The following is a 24,636-nucleotide window of genomic DNA, read 5'->3' on the forward strand; positions in this document are numbered from 1 at the left end:
AGACACACAGAGGGAGACAGACAGAGAGAGAGACAGAGATGGAGAGACAGACAGAGAGAGACAGAGACACACACAGAGGGAGACAGACAGAGAGAGAGAGACAGAGACAGACAGACAGAGAGAGACAGAGAGACACCAGAGGGAGACAGACAGAGAGAGACAGAGACAGAGAGACAGACAGACAGACAGACAGAGAGACAGAGAGACACACAGAGGGAGACAGAGAGAAAGACAGAGACAGAGAGACACCAGAGGGAGACAGACAGAGAGAGACAGAGACAGAGACAGAGAGACAGACAGACAGACAGACAGAGATACAGAGAGACACACAGAGGGAGACAGAGAGAAAGACAGAGACAGAGAGAGACCGTGAGATACACAGAGGGAGACAGACAGAGAGAGACAGAGAGACACACAGAGGGAGAGAGACAGAGAGACAGACAGAGAGACAGACAGAGAGAAAGACAGAGAGATACACAAAGGGAGACAGAAAGAGAGAAACAGAGACAGAGAGACAGAGACAGAGAAGAGAGAGAGAGAAACAGAGACAGAGAAGAGAGAAAGAGAGAGAGAGAGAGAGAGACTAAGTATTGGGAGGGTGCTGCCCCTCACTGACCTACAGGTACTGGCCAAGGGTGCCACAAAAACTCAACAATCAAGATAAATTCATTTAAATTTATTAAGATTTTTTATTTTGTGTATGAGTGTTTTACCTGCATGTATGTAAGTGCACCCATGCAGGCAATGCCCAGGGAGGCCAGAGAACATGTTGGATCCCCTGGAACTGGAGTTATGGACAATTGCCGTGGGTGCTGAGAACTAAACCTACCTCTGGAAGAGCAGCCAGTAGTCTTAACCACTGAGCCATCTCTCCAGCCCCTGACACAAATTAATTTTAAAATATTATTTTTGAGATATAAAACTGAATGCAAAGCCAGGTGTGATGGCACACCCCTTTAATCACAGCACTCAGGAGGGAGGCAGAGGCAGGCCAGTCTCTGTGAGTTCAGGGCAGCCTGGTCTACAGAGTGAATTCCAGGCCAGCTGGGGCTACAGGGAGACCCTGTCTCAAAAAGACCCCACTCCCCCCAAAAAAACAAAAAAAATGCAAAGTAACCCATAATGAACAAACTAACAGTTTGTTTTATTGGGTTTTTTATTTTGTTTTGTTTTTTAAGACAGGGTCTCACTATATAGCCCTAGTTGGCCTGGAACTCCTAGAGATCCTCCTGCCTCTGCCTCCTAAGTGCTGGGATTAAAGCTGTGCACAGCCATGCCGGTATTATTGGGGGTTTTCTTGTTTTATTTTGTTTTGTTTTATGGGGTTTTTTAAATTTTTTTGGTCTTTTTTTGAGACAGGGTCTCCCTGTAGCCCCGGCTGGCCTGAAACTCACTATGTAGACCAGGCTGACCTTGAACACAGAGATCCACGTGTCTCTGCCTCCCAAGTGCTGGGACTAAAGACGTATGCCACCAAGCCCGGTATTATTGTTTTTTAAAGATCTGTTTTATTTACTTATGGGTATGTGTGTCCGTGTGTGCACAGTGCATGTGAGTGCAGTGCCTGTGGAGGCCAGAAGCAGGTGCCAGACTCCCTCGCCCTAGAGTTGCAGGTGATTGTGACCTGCCTGAAGTAGGTGCTGGGAACTGAACCCCAGTCCTCTGCAGGAGCAGCCAGTGCTCTAAACCCCTGAGCCACTTCTTCAATCCCTCTAACACTATTTTAAATACAGGCAGATCTGCAGGGTCTTGGGTGGGGTGAGGTGCAAGGAGAGTCCCACTGACTACACGGAGCCCCAGCCTGTACTTTTCATTCATTTTTGTATTTGTTTCATTTTAAACATATGTCCTGCCCTGTGTGGTAGTGCACGCCTTTAATACCAGCACTCAGGAGGCAGAGGCATGCGGATCTTTGTGAGTTCAAGGCAGGCCTGGTCTATAAAGTGAGTTCCAGGCCAGCTATGGCTATAGGGAGACCCTATCTTAAAAAGACAAAAACAAACAAACAAAAAAACCGCATTTCCTTTCGGTGTTTGGGGTCCTTGTATTTTACTGCAGAAAAAGTGTTTTTTTGTCTCCCTCGACCCAGACCTGAAAGCTGCAGGCCAGAAGGACCCCCAGGGGAGACAGGGGAGCCAGCACCTAAATGAGAGAAATCTGATTTTGCTAGGATCTGTGGGAAGAGTGTGTCTAACAGAGGAAACGGCAGAAAGGGTGGTCCTGAGGCATGAGGTTGTTTGGTCGCTGTAGGAAGAGAAAGCATTGGGGGATAGACTGTAATTCTGGATGTCTAAGGGGAGGGAAGGAGAAAAGACTGTAGCCACAGAGGCTGATCCACAGAGGCTGATGGCACATACCTTACAGGTCAAGGTCAGGGGCTGCCTGTACCCCAAGTGCAGCCAGGGTCTGGGAGGGGTATGCACAGACCTTCTGCGAGTTTAAAATTCTTCTGACTGCCAGGTGGCAAGCAGACCAGAGTGCTGGCAGCATGGGTGGGGGGACAAGTCACCCAGACATGAGACACACTACTGCAGGAAGCCTTCGAGACGTTGTTGTCCATTTTGCAGAAGACAGAACGGAGGCTCTGAGGGGTTCAACCACCCATTCAGGGGTCCAAAAGAAGTAGAGGTAGAATTTGAACCCAGGTCTTATAACACCCAGTCTAGGCTGTCTTCTGGGTACCTCAGCATCTTAGAAGAGATGACCTAACCATGTGACCTCAGGACAGCCTCAGTTTCCCTCCTGTGGAAGATGGGACCAATTATTAAGTCCGCCTCCAGGGGCTGGGGAGTCAAGGGATTATGCCAGGCCCAGAGAGCACCCACTCACTTTTACCCTCTGAGGGAAAAAGAGACCCACTCGCGTGTCACTCCCCTCTCGGCCCTTGCTCTTCTAAAAGGAGCAGCTCGGCTATTTGTTCTTCAAACATTGATTTTATTCTTAGATCTTTTTGGTAGGGGAAAGGTTGGTGACGGTAATCAGTTTTGGGACTTAAGATAAAAAATCACAGGAAAGGGTCGGCTTGACTCTCTATAATTAATGGGGCGGCTTGTAATAGGATTCTCCTGCCCATGGCGTTCCCAGGAAACACCTTTTTACATAAGATATTGCCCACACCGGAGTGGCAGTGGGGTGATTTATGGGGTTCCTTGCTCCAGAAAGCCTCTCCTGGGGTTCCCAGCCAGTGGAATTTATCAGGGAGTTTGGAAGGCAGGTACATAGCCTGCCCGTGACATTTTTGGTGGAGTTTAAACAGCACAAACACTAGGGAAAGGAGAGGCCGATGAGACAGGAGAGAAGGGTCTGCTTAGACCACAGGGCCAGGGGTGGAGAGTCCTGGATGTAATTTATAGAGGGAAGGCTTGAGGCAGAAGGAAGGGAGGAGAGAGAGAGAGAGAGAGAGAGAGAGAGAGAGAGAGAGATACATACCAAGTTTAAGACTAGCCTGGATTACGTGAAGCTCTGCCTCAAAAGAAGAAGGAGGGGAATGAGAAGTAGCAGGAGCAAAGGGAGAAGAGGAAGAGGAGGAGGAAGAGGAGGACAGATAAACAAGGAGGCTACACAGGTGGGGTGTAGACCACAAATGGCCACAGACAGGGTGACCCACACCCAGACAGGGCTTCCTGGGGCTACCTGTTACTTTATATCCCTGTGTGGCCTGTGTCCACAGCCCAGGCATCCCTAGACACAGAGGCTCCTGTGCACAGTGCCCTGGAGGGGGTACAACTGTGCACTCTATGAAGCCAACCCCTCTGTAAGTCAGGCGCTCAGTTCACAGCCCTGCTCTGAGTCCAGGTGGCAGCATACTATTTCCACCCAGAGGTAAAGTTTACTCAAGATGAACAGGGAGCCCCCCCCCCCGCCACCGCCAAGCCAGGCACAGGGCTGAGGGAGGCAGGCAGGGGCTGTGGATTTGGCTAAGTTGTAAAGTGCTTGCCTGGAATGTATAAGGCCCTGGGATTGATCACCAGTATTTTTAAAAAAACCTTTTCTCCTTATCCATGACTCATATTGATATAGTTTATCACCTGAACAGTCTGATGTTGGACTCCTTACACACTCCAACATAACAGAGTAGCCCACGTTGTTTCTCTAACTCACTCTCTGTCCTCCTTTTCTTTAAAGTACATGTCAGTGTCTGACACATTGTATCTGTGTGTGTGAGTGAGGTTTCTCATGTGTGTAGGTGCGTGCGTGAGTCCATGCGTGCGTGTGCGTATGTAAAGAAAGCATAGTTTAACTTCAGGTGTTGTCCCTCAGGACACATCCAGTCTGGGAGGTCCAAGCAGCTGCCACTCTGACCCTGCCATGCTGTAAGGCAACAACAGCCCCCTTGCCAGCCGAAACCTGGAGATGAGACCAGGGGATCTGGATACAGCTAGATGCTGGTGGCCAAAGAGGAGCTGCACACAGCCTCAGCGAGGCCAGCTTGGTGTATCTCAGAGGCACACATACCCTGTAGACCCTCTGCAGTGGCCCTGTGCAGCCTGGGGCAGATGCTCTCTGGCCCCAGTCCCCTCCTTGCACTTCCAACAGAGAGCCTAAGACAACAGAGGCAGAATGAGTAAGCATCTGCCTGCTGAACCTCCTGCCAAGTCAAGTCTTAACAGCGCTGCCCCTGACTCTTATCCACTGACTCTCCCCTCTCAGCCCCTCCCTGCTCTCAAATGCCTTGGGTGTCAAACAGAGGGTCTAAGCTGAACTCACGGACACATGTTATTCCTACATGTCAACAGCCCTCTGGATTTCTTATCTATAGCTCCAGAGACCTGGCAAAGAGCAAACAGCAGCTGACAGATCTCCCAGGAGGACGAGCACTGGATCAAGGCGGAGGCAGGGCCTCCTGGGATCCCCAGCACCTGGACCCAAAGCAGGCTTTGCCATTCACACACAGGGACAGCCATGAGGGATGAACATTCATGGCTCAGGCAACCTGGCAAGACCAGGGAGGTTGTGTATGAGTCAGAGGTACAGAGGTCAAGGCCAGTCGGGGCACAGCCTGAGCAAAGGGCAGGAGGGGCGGAGCAGAGACATCCTGTGTGTAAGCTGTGTGACCCAGACTGAGTAGCCCAACTGCTCTGTACCCCTGTCTCCTCACTTGGAACATATGGGCAGCAATTGTCATTATGAGATAAAAATGGAGGATTGTCTAAAGCCCACATCATGACATAGGCGCTTAGTATTGACTAGCGCCTGACACTTCACCTTGGATAAGAAGTACCCTGGAGAGAGAATGATCCGCCACCACAAGGCTACACCCAGCAGGACCACAGTCCTGATCTCTTGCCAGACTGTTACAGCCAAGAACACTGAGGTTACAAAAGGGAGGGAGGTCTGTCAAGATTCCTGGACTAGTAAGAGCAGAGCCTGACTCCAGCTCCAGGGCTCATACCATTATGGTCTATATCCTGGTAGGCTCACAAGGTTTGGTTCTAAGGAAACAGGGCTGCGTTCCCTGTTGTCTGGTACGGAGTCCTTAGCAACTGAGACGCATGATTGGGGTTCAAGAGCAAATAGGATGCAGGCAGTCGTGATTTCTGCTCTCAAATACTGCTTTTGAAGAGGGAAGCAACCTCTGGCCAAAGAGAGGAGGTGAGTCATGTTACATGCGCCTCCTATATCCCTCAAGTGCAGCTGGAGGCCCAGAGAGGGAAAGGTTTTTATCTAGGGTTACACAGCACACAGGACAGGGAGCTGGTCCCACCCTAAGCTATGATGGCCACTCTGAGCTCTATCTCCTGGCAGGGCTGTGAGGGGGCCAGAAGAGGCTCCCCATACCAAGACACACTGTGTTCTAGCCTCTTCTGGGATCTCAGGACCCCCAGCTTAGGTAAGAGCCAAGGAGAAGCCCAGGATTGTACAGACAGATCTTCTGCCCTGAGCCTCCTTCCCATAGGAGACCCTCTTCTGCCCCCTTGTGGCTGCAAAGGAGCCAACTTTCCACTTACATCCTAAGCTGTTTCCTAGACCCTTCCCTGTGACTCAGAAGTGTGACTGGACCCACTTGGGGGTTTCCTACCCCCTTTCCCCCAAGCCTCCCACCCAGCTCCCACACTGACAATCAGGACCAAATCATGTAGAGTGACATTAAGAAACAAAGATTGTGCCTGACTGGGTCACATCCCAGATGTGTGACCTTCATGAGTCACCTGCCCCACCATACACTTCACCCCTCCACTCTGTGAAACAAGAGTTATCAGAGGCATTAATGGCACTTAAGCATGTGACAAGGGCTGGTCTCTCACCCAGGCCTGAGAAGTGATGGCTGGTCCCCCTCCTTGGTGACCTGGGCAGGCTAAGCTGGTTCCATAGGTAAATGAGGCCCTGTTAGGAGTTGGCTGTGGCTAGCTTCCATCACAGACATGCTGTCGTGGCTTGACACAAATACCCACAGTGTAACTTGGAGTTACTTTGTCTCAGAACCAGCCTTAAGATCATTGTGGGCCTCCTGTGAGCTCATAGGGTAGAAATAGAATCTGGGGGAGACACAGACTCAGCTTGGGAATGTTTATTCACTGGACTGTAGCGAGCTACCAGGAGAAATCCAGGAGAGCTTCCTGGGGGAGGAAGACAGGGTAACTTGAAACAGAGCACTTTGGCTGACCATAAGAGTGTCCAGGAGAGTCTCGGGGCTCTCTGGGAGCCCTCAGCTATGACCCAGCTGAGTTTTCAGCTCCTGAAGTTGTTGGCTGTTTATGTTGTTGCCACCACACACAATGACCACCACAGATGCCAGGGCCTGGTGCAGGCGGCCCTCAGCCTGCAGCCTCCCTAGGAGGCCTGAGTAGACAGCAGCGAGGGCCGCCCCACAGGCAGGTTCCACCAGCATACGCTCATCATCTGTGAAGAAGAGAGGGCTTATTGGCCAGTGCTCAACAGACACTTATCCATTCATCCCTCCCTCATGCACTCACAGGTGTCTCCCCACCCATCCCATCCCCTCCTATATCACTCAGCTGTCCATCCATCAGTACAGCCTACCATCCATCTCTTACCTATGATGCAATTGTTCATCCATCAGTCTGCCCTTAAATGTGTCCACCCATCCATCCACCCAGCTATACATTCATTCACTCATCCATCCATCTACCCATTCATCTACCCAACCCACCCACCCATCCATTCATCCATCCATCTATCCACCCATCTATCCGCCTATCCATCCTTCCCTTCCTCCACTATCCATACATACATACACCCAATCATACATCCATTCACTCAGCCCCCATTTATCCATTCACCCATCCAGCCACCCATCCATCCACCCACCCATCCTCTATCCACCCATCCATCCACCCACCCATCCTCTATCCACCCATCTATCCACCCACCCATCCATCCACTCACCCATCCTCTATCCACCCATCTATCCACCCACCCATCCATCCACTCACCCATCCTCTATCCACCCATCCATCAACCCACCCATCCTCTACCCACCTATCCATCTACCCATCCATCCACACATCCATCCACCCATCCATCTGTCCACCTAGCAATCTTTTCCTCCCTCTACTATCTGTCCATTCATTGCTCACCTCTTCTACTTATTCATACATTCATTCAACAAATATTTATTGAGGGCCCACTCTGCCAGACCCTGAGCTAGGAAGATCCCGGAGAAACAACTGTGGCTAAGATACAAAGCCCCACCCTCATGCAGTCACATCCTAAATTAAGAACCAGGCAGTTGAGACTGGAGAGATGATTCAGTGGCTAAGAACACTGGCTGCTCTTTCAGAGGACCTGGGTTCAGTTCCCAGCACCCACATGGTAGCTAACAACTGTCCATAGCTCCAGTTCCAAGGGATCCAACACCCTTTTCTGGCCTCCTCGCACATTGCACACATGGGTACACTTACATACATGCAGACAAAACATGCAGAGAGAACCAGGGAGTTGCGGACAGAGGGATGGGTTTATTGGATGTCCCCAGCTGGAGAGGCTGTGTGAAGAGATCAAGGTGACTTCCTGGAGGAGGCACCTGATGACTAACCAGTCCTCAGCACAGGGAGGCAGTGGGGTTGGGGGCAGGATGGATATCCAGAGTCAGGAAAGCAGAAAGGATGTGTGCAAAGGTTCTAAGGCTTCAGGCAGGGAGATGCCCCTCCTTCCTCCACCACTGGACATACCTCCAAGGCATCACTACTGCCTGCCCAGCCCAATGATAGGTGCTGAGGACACAGATGAGAGTGAACTGGTTGTTGCCAGATCAGGACTCAGTAAGATCCCCTGAGTGTCACTCACCCAGGAACCTCTGCACGGCACTCACAGCCTCTTTGTCATCTACCACCACAGAGATGATCTCACACTCCTGTGCGCACTCCAGAGCCCTCGAGGCCACCGTCTTGGCTCCCAGACTCTTGGCCACACTGCAGGATGAACGGGGAGAAGAGGGAGACAGTAGAGCTGGAGGGTGGGGGGAGAAAAGCAGGCACATCACATCTGTGCCCACACAGCCCCAGCCCTGTTGGCCCCAGGCCACCCTGTGCCCTGTGATAGGCTAGGTCCCAATCAGGAGGTGCAGAGAGCACTCATGAGCATGCATCAAGCTTCTGACCCTGTGCTGATCTCAGGAAACTCAATACTAATAACTATTCATTGTGTCTCTACTAATTTTTATTGATGTGCACCATGTGCCAGATGTATAGATTTTCTGTTTTAATTCTTACAACCCTCCCCACCCTTTTAAATGAGAAATGTGCTTAGCTCCATTTCAAAGAGGAGGAAAGTGAGGTTCAGAGAGGTTAAGTAACTACATGAAGCATGCACAGCTAGCCCATGTCCAAATGTGGATTCCAATGCTGTCAATCCTCAGTACAGGGCTCCCTGCTGCCACCTGTGGTGAGCTGGAGTGTGTTTTGAGCCCAAAGATGCCTTTGGCAACCTTTGACTCCTGAAGTCCAGACCACCAAGGTTGGAGCCAGAGTAGAGTGTCTTGTTTCTGACCTTGGTTCTTCACTAGCTGCGCAGTCTTGGGAAACTCACTTGACCTCTCTGAGCCTGGGTTTCTTCATCTGAATAATGGAGCTAGTGGGGTTGTATCAGGGATCAAGCGAGTTGAAGCCTGTTAAGTGTCTAGTTCAGAGACAGACACTTAGCAAGTTCTGGAGAAGTGTGGGTCCTGATTATTATTGTCGTTGTGGTGACTGGAGACAGGAACCAATGGGGCAGAAGCAATGATAAGAAACACATGATCAAGAAAATGAGGCAGGCATGGTGGCACAGGCTTGTCACTCCAGCACTCAGGAGGCTGAGGCAGGAAGACTTCAAGTTCAAGACCTCTCTGGGATACAAAGCAAGTTCAAGGCTAGGCTGGGCAACTTAGTGAGACCTTGCCTCAAGAGAAAAAGTATCCTGGGCTATGGATGCAGTTGGCATTAGAGTGCTGGACTAGAATGTGTGAGGCCCTGGGTTCCATCCCCAGTACAGGGTGTGGGGAGCAAGTAAATAAATAAATATCCCTATGGTAAGCTGTGCCAGGGGCATCACCCGGAGCCCCCAAAGAGACATCTAAGCTGGGATACAGGAGTTGAGGAGAGAGTTTCAGGCAAGGAACCAGCACATGCAAAGGGTCGGATGCAGGACAGGGCCTCGGCCATGAAAGGGACTGGAAGACAGGCTGTGGCAGGGGGTGAGAGGGCTGGGGTTTGGCTGCAGGCTTGGGAGAGAGGCAAGGAAGGATAAATCAGCAGAGAGGCTTGTAGGACTGAGGATCAGTAGTAGAGCCCTGGCCTACATGCGTGGGGCTTCCATCTCCAGCACTGAAGAAACCAGATGCGATGACGTGTGCCTATAATCCCAGCACACAGGAGGTAGACACAGGAGGATCAAGAGTTCAAGGTCATCCTTGGCTACATAGTGAGTTCAATGACTACAAGGTCAGTCTGGGCTACATGAGACCCTGCCTTAAAAAAAGAAGAAGAGCCCGGCGCAGTGGCGCACGCCTTTAGTCCCAGCACTTGGGAGGCAGAGGCAGGCATATCTCTAGGAATTTAAGTCCGAGGAGAGTCAGGGCTGCACAGTGAGACTGTTTCAAAAATCAAACCAAACAAACAATCAACCAACACAATGAGCTATACATTTTATTCTAAGACATTATTTCTAACAGACTGTGAACTTTTAATCTGGCTGTGCCATATTAATTCCAAACTGTTACTGTTAATATGGCTGTATGGAACTAAGAAGAAGAAAGAGGGAGGGAGGGAAAGAGAAAAGAAAGAAAGAAAGAAAGAAAGAAAGAAAGAAAGAAAGAAAGCTATACAGTGAGATCCTATCTTGAAAGAAATAAAAAAAGAGAGAAAGAAAGAAAGAAAGAGAGAGAGAGAGAAAGAAAGAGAGAGAGAGAGAAAGAAAGAAAGAAAGAAAGAAAGAAAGAAAGAGAGAAAGAGAGAAAGAAAGAGAGAAAGAGAGAAAGACAGAGAGAGAGAAAGAAAGAGGGATTAGGAAAAAGAGACGGCTCTAGCTGCTCTTGCAGAGGACTTGGGTTTGAATGCCAGCACCCACATGGCAGCTAACAACCATTCGTAACTGCAGTTCCTGGAGATCTGTTGCCATCTTCTGACCTCCTCAAGGCATTGCATGTCATGGGTGCACTCATATGCATGCAGGCAATACACTCATACACATAAAATTAAAACAATAAATTTTAAAAACTTTAGAAAAAGCAAAGAAAGCTGAAGAGAAGCTGCTCTGGCTGCCGACAACTTCACCGGAGAGTTTTCTGTCCCACAGACGTGGCAACCAGCAGCTGCCACAGCACTGTCCACCAACACCAAAAGGAAGAACACCCTGACTGTGTCAGCTCAGAGGCCAATGAGTAAGACTGGGCCCACCCACTGACGACCTGGCCCCGAGCTCCACCACAGAAAGGACAGAGGTCCTGGCACACCACACCGCGAATGCATCCATCAGAGTCAGCTCTCAGAGGAAGGAGGCAGGATAGAGGACCAATACCCCTTCACTCCATTATAGAAATGTCCAGAAGAGGCAAAAACATGAGACAGAGAGGAGGGTAGTGATTCTTCAGGCTGAGGGGATGAGGGTGATGGCTGAGAGGAGTGAGAGTTCTTTGGCAGAATAGAAATGTTTTAAAATTGCTGGTGTCAGCTGCATAATTCTGTGACTATGAAACCACTGAACGATACTTTGATGAGATGAACAGTGTGGTCTATCCCATATGTCTTAATGTAGACATCACCAAAAAGAAAAGAAAAGAAAAGAAAGAAAAGAAAAGGGGAAGAAGGAAAGGAAGGGAACGGAAGAGAGGGCAGGGGAGGGCAGGGGAGGGGAGGGGAGGGAAGAGCCACAGGACTGGCCCAGGCTTTTTAATTTGTGTGTTTTTGTACACACATATGTGAATGGTGTTGGGGACAGAACGTAGGGCCTTATTCCTGCTAAGCGGGTGCTCAACCATTGAGCTGCCCCAAACTCTATAAAGAAAGTGACCTTATAAAGAAAGGAGGGGGTGTGCTATAAAGGCAGCTCAGTGGTTAAGAGCACTGACTGCTTTTGCAGAGGACCCAGGTTCAAATTCCAACACCCACATGGCAGCTAACAACTTTCCGTAATTCCAGTTCCAGGAAATCATACAATAAAAATAATAAAATATTTTTTGAAAGAAAGGAAGGAAGAGAGGAGGGAACACTCAAAGACTCAGAGAGGAAGGTTACAGGAAACAGAGAGTTGTCTCCTAGCCCAGACACTAGGGGCTCCAGTCACCACCACATTAGGAAGAAATTCCCCAAAGCCCCAGGGCAAACTGGGACCTTGACCCAGGAACTGCTAACATCTTCCCCTTGGACCTGAGGAGATAGAAGATGTGTGCACACAGAGGCCACAGGTCAACATTAGAAGCTTTATCTTGTTAGCCTGGGGCTCGCCAATAGGCTAGGCTGGCCAGGGTAGCAAGCTCCAGGGATCCGCCTGTCACTGCCTCCCCAGTGCTGGGATTACATGGCACGCCACCACACTCCACTCTTTTACAAGGTTCCTGGGAGTCAAACTCGGGTCCTCCTGCTTGCAAGACAAACACTTTACAGACTAGGTCATCATTCCAGCCCAATTTGCAATAATTTCTTATGGGAGCCCCAAGAGGCTGATCCAATAACCATGGTGTTGTGTAAGGATAAAAGATACTGGACAAGGCAGGGCCCAAATGCTGGACCATTCTACTGGTTTGTGCAGAACTTTTCCCCAGTTGAATTAAAACTAGTTACAGAGTTGGGAGTCCAGCACAGTGGCACAGTAACCTGTCTAGCATGTGTGAGACCCTGGGTTCCATACTTAGCACCACAAAAATAAATCAAAATAGCCTGAAGAGATGGCTCAAGTAGTTAAGAGCACTAGCTGCTTTTATAGATCTCAGGTTCAGTTCCCAGAACCTACATGGTGGCTAACAACTATCCAAAACTCCAGTTCCAGGGAATCCTGGCCTCCATAGGCACTTATATACACACAGGCAAAACACTCACTCATAAACATAAAATAAAAGTAACAAAAAACTTTTAAATAAATCAATCTGTGGACTGGAGAGATGGCTCAGTGGTTAAGAGCACTGACTGGTGGGGCGTGGTGGCACACACCTTTAATCCCAGCACTTGGGAGGCAGATGTAGGTGGATCTCTGTGAGTTCCAGGCCAGCCAGTTCCAAGCCAGCTGGGGATACAGGGAGACCTTGTCTCAAAAAGAACAATGAATAAATAAATATATTTTAAAAAACAAATAAAATACAATCAGTGCTCTGATGTTGCAGGAAAAAAAAAAGGTACATTCATGACTTAATATGAACTAGAAAAGTAGAGATTACAAACTCGTCTTTTTTTTTTTGGTCTTTTTGAGACAGGGTCTCCCCATAGCCCCAGCTGGCCTGAAACTCACTTTGCAGACCAGGCTGGCCTCAAACTCACAGAGATCTGCCTGCCTCTGCCTCCTGAGTGCTGGGATTGACAGCGTGCACCACCATGCCCGACAAACTCTAGCCTTTTAATATGTAACCCAGGCTGGGGATGTGGCTCAGTGAGTAGAGCTCAGTGATCTCCTATCATGCAGGAAGCCCTGGGTTCCATCCCTAGCATCTCATAAACCAGGTGTGGTGGTACACTCTACAATCCTAACACTTGGGAAGTGGAGGCAGGAGGATCAGGAGTTCAAGGTCACCCTTGGCTACATAGTGAGTTGGAGGCAAGTCTGGGCTCCATGAGACCCTGACCAATGAAAAAGAGAAGAACATCTAATCCATTCACTCATTTTCCACACATTTGCTAGGCACTTCCTATGTAGCAGGTGGAGTTCTGGGCAGCCAGGCATGTGCATGTGAAGGGGGAGAGGCAGGCTGGGGAAAGCACTGTCCAGCTGGGGCTATGTCCACCAATAGAGGGTCCGCTGGGGGTGACGCTGTCTTGTATCACCTATTGCTTGATTCTGACCAATGAGAGCCTGTCTTATTAATGGGTGAAGTTTAAATGATTCCGATCCTTCATTTTGTGTGTGTGTGTGTGTGTGTGTGTGTGTGTGTGTGTGTGTGTATGTGTATGTTTGCCTGTGTGTGTATAGGTATGCTCACCCTTGTGGGCAGGTGTGGAGGCTGGAGGTCACAACATCAGGTGATCACCTTACGTGTGTGTGTGTGTGTGTGTGTGTGTGTGTGTGTATTTTTCTTTTCTTTTTTAATTGAGGCAAGGTCTCTCAGACTTGTTTCTGCTAGGCTTGTTAGACAGCAAGCCTCTGAGATCCACCTATCTCCAGTCTCCCAGCACTGGGATCACAGATATGTACCTCCACACCTGGCTTTTATGTAGACTCTGGGGTTCTGAACCCAGGTCCTCATGCAAGCACTCTCTATGTAGCCTAGGCTGGTCTCTAACTTTCAAACCCCCTGCCTCAGCTTCCTAAGTGCTGGGATGGCAGACGTAGACCACACTAGTTTTAGACTGGCAGACTACACAGGCTTTTTCACCCTTCCAAATTAGATCTTCATGACAGTGGTTAGAACTCCAAGACAAGGAAAGCTTTGGGATGCCCATTATCCCCATTAGTTGGAACAAGGAGACCATAAGACAGAGACCCAGCCCCCTCCCCCCTCAGATGCCCCATGTAGCCACACCTGGTGATGTCTGGTAGAGTGACCAGCCTTCCTGCCTTCATGGCCATATTGAAGCTGTGTGCCCCTCGGGTCTCCATGGCGACAATGGGCACATGCTGCCAGCCCACCTCCACCAGGCCAGCTGTCACACCTGCCAGGAGCCCTCCACCCCCAACTGCCAGCACCACAGCACCTGGTGGGGTCCCCAGAGACACCTTCAGCTCCCGCACCAGACTGGCGTGGCCTTCCCTGTAGGTGGGGGAGGAACACGTGAGAGGGAATCCTGGGATGGGGACTCCTCCCCAGCCACAGCCATGGGTGAGAAGACACTGCGGCAGGTGTCCCTCCACTTTGTCCTTGCATGCATGCATTCATTCATTCATCCATCCATCCACCCATCCACCCATCACCCCTCAGGCACTTTATTGGACAGTCGCCCATTCAATTTCCCCCAACTTCAGGAAGAAGTGATTTAGCAGGAAGGGTTAAGAGGGGCCAACCTATCACTCAGAACCAGTCAACTGGGGTTCTGGAACTAGAACCCCTTCTCTGCCATTGACTGGCTGTGTGACCTCAGGCAAGTATCTTGACCCTTCTGTGCCTCAGAGGGTTTTCTAGTACTGCCTCTAGGGCTCTGCAGACAACCAGCTTACAGTCATCTCCTTGGCACATATCCAACAAAAGGGACTTCATATCATAATTTCCATTTTACAGATGGGGAAACTGAAGCCCCTCTAGGGCTCAGCTTACAGTCATCTCCTTGGCACATATCCGACAAAAGGGACTTCATATCATAATTTCCATTTTACAGATGGGGAAACTGAAGCCTAAGCAGGGAGGTTACACAAAGCCACACAATTCCCAGGTGGCAGAAACAAGGTAGGACCTGCTTCTGTCTAGCTTTGAGCCTCTCCCCCTTGCTTGGCTTCAGTTTCCCTTCTGTCCAGTGGGAGGACCCTGACTCAATGAGCTCTGGCTCCCTGGGGACATAGCCACCAGTCTTACCATATCAGGGGGTGGTCAAATGGGGAGACATTCAGCCAGCCATCCCTTGTGGCCAGTTCTTGGGCCCTCATGTTGGCTTCATCCCAGACCTAAAGAGAAGCAAAGGCCTTTGGAAGAGCCAGGACCCAGACACCACAGAGACTGTGGCAGAGGCCAGGGTCCCCAATTTGGTTGGGGGGATCCCCCATGTGAGAGACCATGCCTCCCAGGATGAGGAAAGATGGCTCTGGATGGGCAAAATTACATCCAGTACCTCCCCCTAATTCAAAGGGATCCAAGAACCATGTGACAGCAGGACGAGGCCAGCAGACTCCTGAACTAGTTGCATGGAGCCCATGTGCCCAGGATGAGGCACATCCCTCACACAAGCCCACATAGCAGCTAGTTTCCTGAAGACTGTCACCCGATGGTGGCCTGCAGTGAGTGGAAGTGTCGCAGTACCCACAGCTGGCCTGACCTTGGTGGACCCAGGCTGGCCTTCCTCAGGGACCTGACATCTGTGGCCACCATGGGCCACCTGGACCTCACCTCCTGGGCATCCCCAGACCACAGGACTTGTCTGGGTAGTGGACAGAGTGGGCTATGAATGCAGGGATCGGGTACATCTAAGGTGCTGCCCACCAACAAAGACTAAGAGTTAGTGGATGACAGCCATCTCATTACACTTCAGTGGGATACCGCAGGTAAGCTCTGACTGAGGACTAACCCTCAGGCACCCACAGAGGTGTCCTGCTTATCCCTGCAATGTGGAGCTTCCTGCCCTGCCTACAGTGAGATGGAATTTCAGAGGGACCCACTTCTGCTGACCTCAGCAGAAACCAGACCCAGAAACTGAGCAGTAAGCAGCTATGTCCCATCCCAGAGAATGGGCAAAGTGCCACAGATCAGAGACAACTTTGCCATCCTCTGGGGCCCTGCAATTCCCTTGTGCCCAGACCAGTGTGGGGAACTGACTGGAGAGAAAAGAAAAAGATGTCCTCTCTCACCAAGGGCCTTCCCTCCAGCTACCCATGAGCTTTGCTTTCCTTGGGTCCTGAATTTTCTTTTTTTTTAAGACAGGGTCTCATGTAGCCCAGGCTGGACTCCTAGTCGCTAGGTAGCTGAGGATGACTTTGAATTTTTTATGTTACTGCCTCCCTCTACCACCTGAATGCTGAGATTACAGGTTGGGTACCATCCTACCTGGTTTATACAGTGCTGAGGACTGAACCCAGACCAGTTCATGCTGGGACACCACCTGAATGCTGAGATTACAGGTGGGTACCTGGTTTATACAGTGCTGAGGACTGAACCCAGACCAGTTCATGCTGGGATGAAAGTCTGTGGAGGTGCCTTTATCTTCTTCGGCCAGTAGCCCTTGAGCTACCAAACTGCATTCCAAGACCCTCTCCAGAGTTACTGGAACAAAGCTTTGATTCCAATCCATGTAGCCTTTGTCTCACCTCAAGTTCACAGCAGCCCTTGATGCCCCCATCTGTCCTGCCTGCCTCCCACTACTTCTGAGCAAGTTCAGTGAAACTTCAACTCATTCTCTCTCCTGCTCTAAATTCATTCCTGGTCCTCAGGTTTGAAAGGATTTGTTTCCGGCTGGAGAGATGGCTCAGTGGTTAACAGCACTGACTGCTCTTGCAGAGGACCCGCATTCGATTCCCAGCACCTACGTGGTGGCTACGAACCCTCCTTAACTCCAGTTCCAGGGGAATCCGAAGCCCTCTTCTGACCTCTGCAGCACTGCAGGACACGGGTGAACTCACATACATGCAGGCAATACATTCATACACAGAAAACTAAAATAATAAAATATTTTTTAAAAAATATTTGTTTCACCTACAGATCACCCTTCTTGATAGGGAAACTCATAAGCCTGGCCGTCACCTCTTCCCTGGGGCCCAGCTCTGGGCAGGAGCACCAGGCTGTGATCCTAGGTCTTCCCACACTCTCTGCCCCTCTGCTTATGCCCTCTCATTCCTCTTCAGTGGGAAGCTAGTTCTCTTTCAAATCCCACAGGGGAGCTTCTCAGAGGCTTCCTTGAATCCCCTTCCCAAGCCTAAGGCATGGCCTTGGATGTTTGAACCATGCCCAGTTCGTCCCTCCCTCGGTTTATTAGAACCACGTGTTCATGTGTCCACAAGACACTGCGGCTCTGCATCCTCCCCACTGGCACAGGCAGACTGTCTTCCTGTCCCATTGGCGCTGGTCCTGGCCATGTGACTTGCTCTGGCCAACGGCAGTCAACAGAATGAACAGAGCCAAGGTCATAAGAGGCATCACCCACGTCTTTTCCCCACTCTTGTCTTTGACCTTGAGAAGAATGAGCTACTGGCCAATGAAGATAAAGGTACCTCCACAGACCTTCATCTCATCGTGGCTGAAGCAGAGCTCCCTCAGCCCACTCAGGAGGCGGTGCTTATCAAGAGCCATTGCCGCTTACAAAGTATTTTCTAGCCATGGTAGCTGATTAGAAACATTTGCTTTCTCTGTCTTCCTTGGGGCCCTGGCACCTCCCAGCAAAGGCCTAGTCACGACTTATGACCAGTGTGTCTCTCTCAAGATATTCTGAGTTTCTTTGGAGAAAAGATCATATCTTAAGATCTTTGTATAACCCCAAACTGTGAATGTACTGGGATCAGAGTGTGCACATTGAGTATCTGTTGGATGGGGCAGCAGGTGGTTGAGTGGATGAATGGATGGATGGATGGATGGATGGATGGATGGATGGATGGATGGATCAGTAGGTAGATAAGTGAGTGGACAGATGGATGGATAGATGGATGGATGGACAGATGGGTGGATTGGCGGGTTGATGGAATGGACAGGTAGAAAGGTGGATGGGAAAAGTGGATGAATGAATTGTAAGTATAAGGAGGTGCTTAGACTGGATAAATGGATAGGTGGTCAGTGGGTGCATAGATGGGTGAATGGCAGATGGATAGATAGGTGGTTGAGCGAATGGACAGTCAAACAGATAGGTGGATGAATGATTGGGTGGATGGATAGATGTACAGATAGATGTACAGATAGATGAGTGGATGGATGGATGGATGGACAGACGGACGGATGGATGGATGGATGGATGGATGGGTGGGTGGATGGATGGATGGATGGATGGGTGAGTGGTTGATAGAGGGTAGGAAAGAAAGAAGCAGGAGGAAGGGAGGGAGAGCAATGGAAGAAGGAAGGGAAACTGCATAGCACAGTGTTTAGAGACAGGCTTGGGGAACATGGTACAACCTGTAGTCTCACTCTAAGGACTTCAATGTTCTAGCTACTTAACAATTGTCCCCCTCTTCCGAAGGCAGAGGCCCCGTGTCTGAATCTCTACTTCTTAGGTAAAAGTGACGTTCTTGCAGTGATCCCCTTCTTCCTGGGGTCTCAGAACAAGAAACAGTGCAGCTAGCACCTTCATTCTTTTGTCTTATCAAAAGGCAAACATTTCATTTGCCAATAGCAAGTGCTGACAAGGACGAAGCCAAACACTCCCCCGCCCTCTGATAGGACTGTTTCTCTGGTACATCTCAGAGCAGCCCTCAAAGTCCACTGCCCTTTGTTCCCACCCTTCCTCTCTGCCCTCCTGATAGAAGACCAAAGACCAGAAAATCTAGCTCCAGTGTTCATCGAAAGACAAAGGAGGCAATGCCCTGGGGCGGGGTGAGATGTGCTCCCCTCCTTGTGTTCCTTACCTTTCCAGTCAGCTGGACCTCAGCCCCCTCACTCTGCAGGCGCTGCACCACCTGCTGGGAGGTGTTCTCTGGGAGCACGATGGTGGCGGGAATGCCCAGCTTCTGAGCAGAGTAGGCAGCAGCAAGTCCTGCATTGCCCCCTGGGAGTGGCAGGAGCGCAACAAAAGCAGGTGTATCAGCCGCTTCACATGCCCCCATTTCCCTTTAACAGCCACTTGTGTGTCTGCCCCACCACTGGCTCCTCCCTCTAGTCCAGAGGTGGAAAAACATAGAGTCAATCAGAGAACTCACCCTCCTGACCTATGATTGGTTCAGGGGTGAGTATGTCACACAAGAAAAGAGAAAAGAGTAAAAGAAAAATAAGGAAACAGTAGAGCCCTGTTGGATCCAGCTGTGCCTGAAAGCCATTTATCCTGAGAACATTCAGAGCTTGTAGCCTATAGCTTGAACCTCTATGAGTTGGGTCTCTGTCATCTTGACCACCACAAGTCTTGGATTATGGGAAAGGAACTAAGAGAGGACAGATGAGGTGGCTGTTGGAAAGCTGGGTCTCTGAGAGAAAGCCAAGTGGGGCCTGATGGTGCACATCTGCAATCCCAGTACTCAGGAAGTAGAGGCAGGAGGATCAGTAGTTCACCAACCTTGGCTGCATAGTTTAAGGCCAGCTTGGGCATTATGAGATCCTGTCTCAAAGAGTCTAAAATATGGAAGGGAGGGAGGGAAGGAGGGAGGGAGAGAATTAGAGAGGGAAGGAGGGAGAGAGGGAAGAAAGGAAGGAAGGAAAAGAAAGAGGAAGGCAAGCCACTGCCTCACCCAGCACCCTGCTCCCGCCCCAGTCCCAGGACTCCCCAGTGAAGCAGACAGAGGGTAGGGTCACCTGAGGAGCAGACCAGGTGACTGCAGCCCTTCTTGGCCATCTGGGGAGAGAAAGGATGAAATTGGGGCTCACCCAAGCAGGCATCATGGAGACCTGTGTGAGATGTGGCTAGATGCCCCATCCATACCCAACACTCCTCCCCTCCATCCTGCCCCTGCCCAGTCTCCCCTCCTGCCCACAGGCCCTCACCTGCTGGCAGAAATGCCCAATGCCCCGGATCTTAAAGGAGCCACAGGGCTGCACATTCTCACACTTGAGGAAGACTGTCATACCCGCCACTCTGGACAGCGCCCAGCTCTCCAGCAGAGGCGTGACCTTGTGGAAAGGCTCGGACTCCATTGGCCACACAGACAACCTGCAGGAGACATGCAAGTTTGGGACCCTTCATCTGTGACAGGAGGGCAAGGACCCTGAGCCAGGCACCCACAACCCCATCTAGCTGCCAAACTAGGAAATCCAGGCAAGATGCCCCAACCAGGCCCTTCTCTGGGCCTCAATTTTTGCATTGGAACAAGACAGATCACCTGGGTGCTGTTCACTTTGTGCCTGTGGCTACCCACAGTGCTGGGGATGTAGAATGTGACCAAAAAGTAAGAGAATTCATTCATTCACTATATATATATATATATATATTTTTTTTCCAAAAGAAACACTGATTAAGCACACTCCAGGGAGGCCATACCCCTTCAATATCTTTTGCTTCCCTTTAGCAGCAGAACCCCCTCCTCCAGGTTATCAGCTCTGTAAGTGTGTCTCTAAAAGCAAAGAGTGTGGCTGGAGAGATGGCACAGCAGTTAAGAGAACTGGAGTATTAGTCCAGCTCCAAGGGATATGACGCCTTTTTCTGGCCTTCACAGGTATTGCACGCATGTTGTACACTTGCATACAGGCAAACAAAACCCTTGTACACATATTTTTTTAAAACTCAAAATGTTTTAATGAAATAAGAAAGAGGGCATGTGCACATACCTTTAATCCCAGCACTCGGGAGGCAGAGGCAGGTGAATCTCTGTGAGTTCAAGGCCAGTCTGGTCTACATAGTGAGTTCCAGATCAGCTGGGGCTACAGGGGGAGGGGGAGGAAGAGGAGGAGGAGGGGGAGGAGGAGGAAAGAAATAAGAAAGGAAAATTTGAAAAAAAAAAAAAAAAAGGAGTTCTAAGCAGGAAGATCGAAGGCCAGCCTGGGCTACATAGTGAGCTCAGGTCAGTCTCAGTCTCATCTATGTAGTGAGTTCTTGTTTTAACCCAAACCAGACCACCAAACAAACAGGGACAAAAATGTCCCCTCTTTTTATTTTTTTCCCCCTCTAGGACAGAAAAGATTGGGTGGGCCCCCACAGTTCCACTATGAGCCACCAGGGGGCGATGTGCATCCCATCCCACCTGCATAAGAACCTGAACCTCTCAAGCATCCTTTTTCATGCATTTCTCAAATCAGAGAACACCGGGGGTCCATGGGTCTGACCCTGTCAGGGTGGCCCCCAAACTCCCTAGACAAGGCAAAGACAGAACAGCCCCCACCTCCAATTTTGACTCCTTTGACTGCGTGACTCAAATAAGTCTTAACCTCACTATGCCTGTTTTCCCTTCTGTAAAATTGGAGCAAATTCAGGGCTGGAGAGATGGCTCAGCAGTTAAGAACACTGGTTGTTCTTGCAGAAGACCCGGGTTCGAATCCCAGCACCCACATGGCAGCTAACAACTGTCTGTAACTCCAGTCCCAGGGGATCTGACAGCCTCTTCTGACCTCCGCGGGCATTGCACAACACAGATGCACTGACCTACATGCAGGCAATACACGCATACACATAAAATAAAAAAATTAATTAATTAATTAAAAAAAAATAGGAGCAAATGCAAACCCAAACTCACAGACTGTGTGGATTCATGATAATGACTACTACCTACTAAATCCCTGTTGTGCCAAGCTGAGTTCCTTGGACAGGTTACATCCCTAGGACCTTCTAATAATGCTGGCATGCTCACCCCACCGTGGCTGGTCTACAGGGCACCTACAATGTACAGACTGGTGGAGCCTGGGACCTAGAGACAGCATAGTGCCAAAGACAGAAATCCACCTTGGAGCTGACTTGTAGTTTGATGAGGAGATCTGATAGAGACCAACAAAATAATAAGAAATGGTGAAAGTTGCTGTGTGGGGACACACACATGCAGGGAATCTTAAAGACTCAGGAAAGGGCCTCCTTTGGGTTTAGAGGTCAGGAAAGGCCTCTTGGAACTGAAAAAATAAGAAGCTAAGCCCGCCGCACACTGGATGTGGCTCTGTGCAGCTTCCTGATAGGGCGTAGTAAGAGCTAAGCATCCTGCAGGGCTCTCTGGGAGCCAGGCACAGTGCCCAGCACCTTTGTTAGTATCTCACAGAATGCTCTAGAAACTCTGAGATAAGGTCCTGTGTTTAACTCCATTTTATAACCAGTGTGGCCCAGAGGGGTTGATGTACAAGGCCACACCACAGGGACTGAGGCTGGGAGTTCAAACCCAGGCCTGCGTTTCATGCTATGTGGAGTCTTAACCGCTGGACTCTTTTGTTGTTGTTGTTACAGGTGAGGGTATTTGTTTCTTTGCTGACAATTCCTCTTAGGAGTCAAAGCCTTCAGCTTTGACCCCAGACCTATCTGCCCCTCTTGGTGACAGCAGTCATCAGGAGAATAGACCAGGCTCACGATGTGGGCAGCTTCATCACAGTCAGAGCCCATTGGGGCAGGAACTCAGCTGAAGCCAAGGTCCAGGGACACACAGCCCTCCCTGGCTGGGGCTGAGCCGGAGGAGCCTGGGACCCCTGCCCTGGGCATGGCAGTAGAGGGAGGTACTCAGGCTTGGGTCCTTGTCCTGTGACCCTGGCCCAGTCACTTCCTCCAGGAGTCACGAGTAAAGACCACCCACATTGTCCATCTCCCTGGTCCCCAGGACCTCATACACACATACCTGGAAAGCTGAATCCAAGGAAAGATTCATAGCCTGCTGTCCACCCTCAGGATCCGCAGCACCCAACTTTTCCTGTGGGGTGACAGGAGCTGGACAGATGCTCCTGGGGCACAGCCACCCTCATGCCCACTCATCACCCCTCACATGCCCCCATCTGCCACTCCCACAAGCCACCCTTACCTTCCAAGGACAGTTCACAGACTAGCACAGCCACCCAGTCCCGCCTCGCCTCCTCCTCTGAGGCCATCAGATCAACTTCCGCCATCAGGGCCTGGCCCCTCCTCCTTGTTAAAGGGACAGCTCCTGACCCCAGGATTCCCGTGAGGGCTTGGCGGGGGTGGCATTTCAGAGAAACCCAAGGGACTAAATTCAACTTCCCTGTCCCCATGTGTTTGTTGCCTGTAGCCACTGAACGATCTGGTTCTTTCTGGGAAGAGAGACATACATCCACAGGGGCCCAGGCAGCAAGGGGCTTCCCACTCCTCACCTTGGACCACCCCCATCCTACTCCAAGTCCAGGACTGTCCCCAGGTCAGGCTGCCCCGCTAGACCATACTGGGGTTAGTAACATCTGAGAAAATAAGGTTGAGGTGGAAACATACTATCAGGTAGGAAGGGTAGCCCTAGGATCATGTCTGAATCGATGCTATGTCACAGCCAACATAGGAAACTGCTGTTATTTATTGTTCAAATCAATGACTGCTAGCTCATTCACGAATTCAATAAATAAACATTTACTGGACACCTACCACATGCCAAGCCCTGGGACCTTTAACCTCAAACAAGATAGGGTGTCCCTTCCTTGGCCCAGCCCTTAGGATGCCAGGGCTGGGCAGCAGGTAGACAGGAGGTGGGGCAGCAGGAGCCCAGGCAGGCCTAAAGTTCAGGTAGGGGGAAAGCGAATTGAAAGAGTGCCATGTTCAGAAGTATTTAGAGGGGGGAAGGGAGCTGGTTTTGTGTGTAAAGTGCTTGCCTCAGCAAGGACCTGAGTTCAGATCTCCAGCACCCATGTAAAAAAGCCAGAGAGGTGGTGCACCTGCCATTCCAACTGCAGGGAGGTAAAAACTGGAAACTATGGAGAGTTCTCTGGCCAGTTAGTCCAGCAAATCAGTGTACTCCAGGTTCAGTGAGAGGCTCTCAAGAAACAAAGAAACAAAGTGGAGCAGGGTGTGGTGGCACACACCTTTAATCCCAGTATTCCAGACACAGAGGCAGGCAGATCTCTGTGAGTTCAAGGCCAGCCTGGTCTACATAATGAGTTCCAGGCCAGGTGGGGCTATAAGGAGACCCTGTCTCAAAAATACCAAAAAAAAAAAAAAAGTGGAGGACACCAGATGTTGACCCCTAGCTTCCATATACAAGCACACAAGTGTGCCCCTGAACACACACAAACAAATACACACATGCTCAAAAGGGAGTAGTTGGAGGGACAGAAATAGAGACAGGAGAGGCCAGAATCCCTAGAGATCTTATGCTAACCTGGGCTTTGTGTCTCACCCAGGCAATAGGGAGCCACAGATGGTTTTAGGCAGCAGACTGACACCAGGAACAAATCCATATCTCCTCTTTCCCCATCCCACTGGGCAATACTGAGACCTTGTGTACATCTTGGCCCTCAGTTTCCCTTTCTGTAAAATGAGAGCTAAGATTCAGGAGGGACCAGGCAGTCCAGGTGTCCCTGTGTCCTCCTTGGCTGCATGTGATCCCCAGGTTTGATGATTAACTCCTGGTCACCTGGGGTCACATAGAGACGCTTCATCTGTGATGAAGACCCTGTTCGATTCACCTCTGCCTCACGTTAACACCCCCTACTCTGTCCTTGGCAGGTGCCATGTCCTACAAGAGGCACTGGGGACACAGAGAGGACAGGGAAGAAGGTCACCATGGGCAGCATTTTTAGGATGGGATTTGGGGGACTTCCTGGTGAAGGAAGAACTCAGGTTTACATAGAAGCATGACAGTTGTATTTATTGCATGCCTACTGCATACCATTTCTTTTATGCTGACAGCATATCCCAACCCCCCAACCCCCACTAGCACTGGAGA

At 50.2% G+C, this 24,636-nt stretch overlaps 1 protein-coding gene across 2 annotated transcripts; it reads right to left on the bottom strand.

Moving 5' to 3' along the window:
* Nucleotides 1–6,493: 6,493 nt before the first annotated feature.
* Sdsl (serine dehydratase like) lies at nt 6,494–22,854 on the bottom strand. Of its 2 annotated transcripts, XM_008847471.3 has the most exons (9): nt 22,771–22,854; nt 22,591–22,662; nt 19,835–20,000; nt 19,646–19,685; nt 18,769–18,908; nt 15,089–15,177; nt 14,105–14,332; nt 8,248–8,372; nt 6,494–6,840 (listed from the first exon to the last, which is right to left on the bottom strand). In XM_008847471.3, exons 3-9 carry the CDS (start codon nt 19,982–19,984, stop codon nt 6,647–6,649), a joined length of 966 nt encoding a protein of 321 aa, XP_008845693.1. In that variant the 5' UTR covers nt 19,985–20,000; nt 22,591–22,662; nt 22,771–22,854; the 3' UTR covers nt 6,494–6,646. The 2 variants fall into 2 exon arrangements, with proteins under 2 accessions (XP_008845693.1, XP_029426454.1); XM_029570594.1 differs by lacking the exon at nt 22,591–22,662 and having other exon boundaries at nt 22,771–22,792.
* Nucleotides 22,855–24,636: the final 1,782 nt, after the last annotated feature.

Source organism: Nannospalax galili, unplaced genomic scaffold, assembly GCF_000622305.1.
Source record: "Nannospalax galili isolate Female #2095 unplaced genomic scaffold, S.galili_v1.0 scaffold120, whole genome shotgun sequence".
Classification (NCBI taxonomy): Eukaryota; Metazoa; Chordata; class Mammalia; order Rodentia; family Spalacidae; genus Nannospalax; species Nannospalax galili.

What these genes read in the sequence shown, in the direction of transcription:
- Sdsl (XM_008847471.3), bottom strand. Translation starts at nt 19,984, where the DNA reads ATGGAGTCCGAGCCTTTCCACAAGGTCACGCCTCTGCTGGAGAGCTGG. An exon ending in TTTGACCACCCCCTGATATG is followed by an intron (nt 14,333 to 15,088) that starts GTAAGACTGGTG and finishes CCCCACCTACAG; the next exon opens with GGAAGGCCACGCCAGTCTGG. An exon ending in ACTCTACCAGACATCACCAG is followed by an intron (nt 8,373 to 14,104) that starts GTGTGGCTACAT and finishes TTCATCCTGCAG; the next exon opens with TGTGGCCAAGAGTCTGGGAG.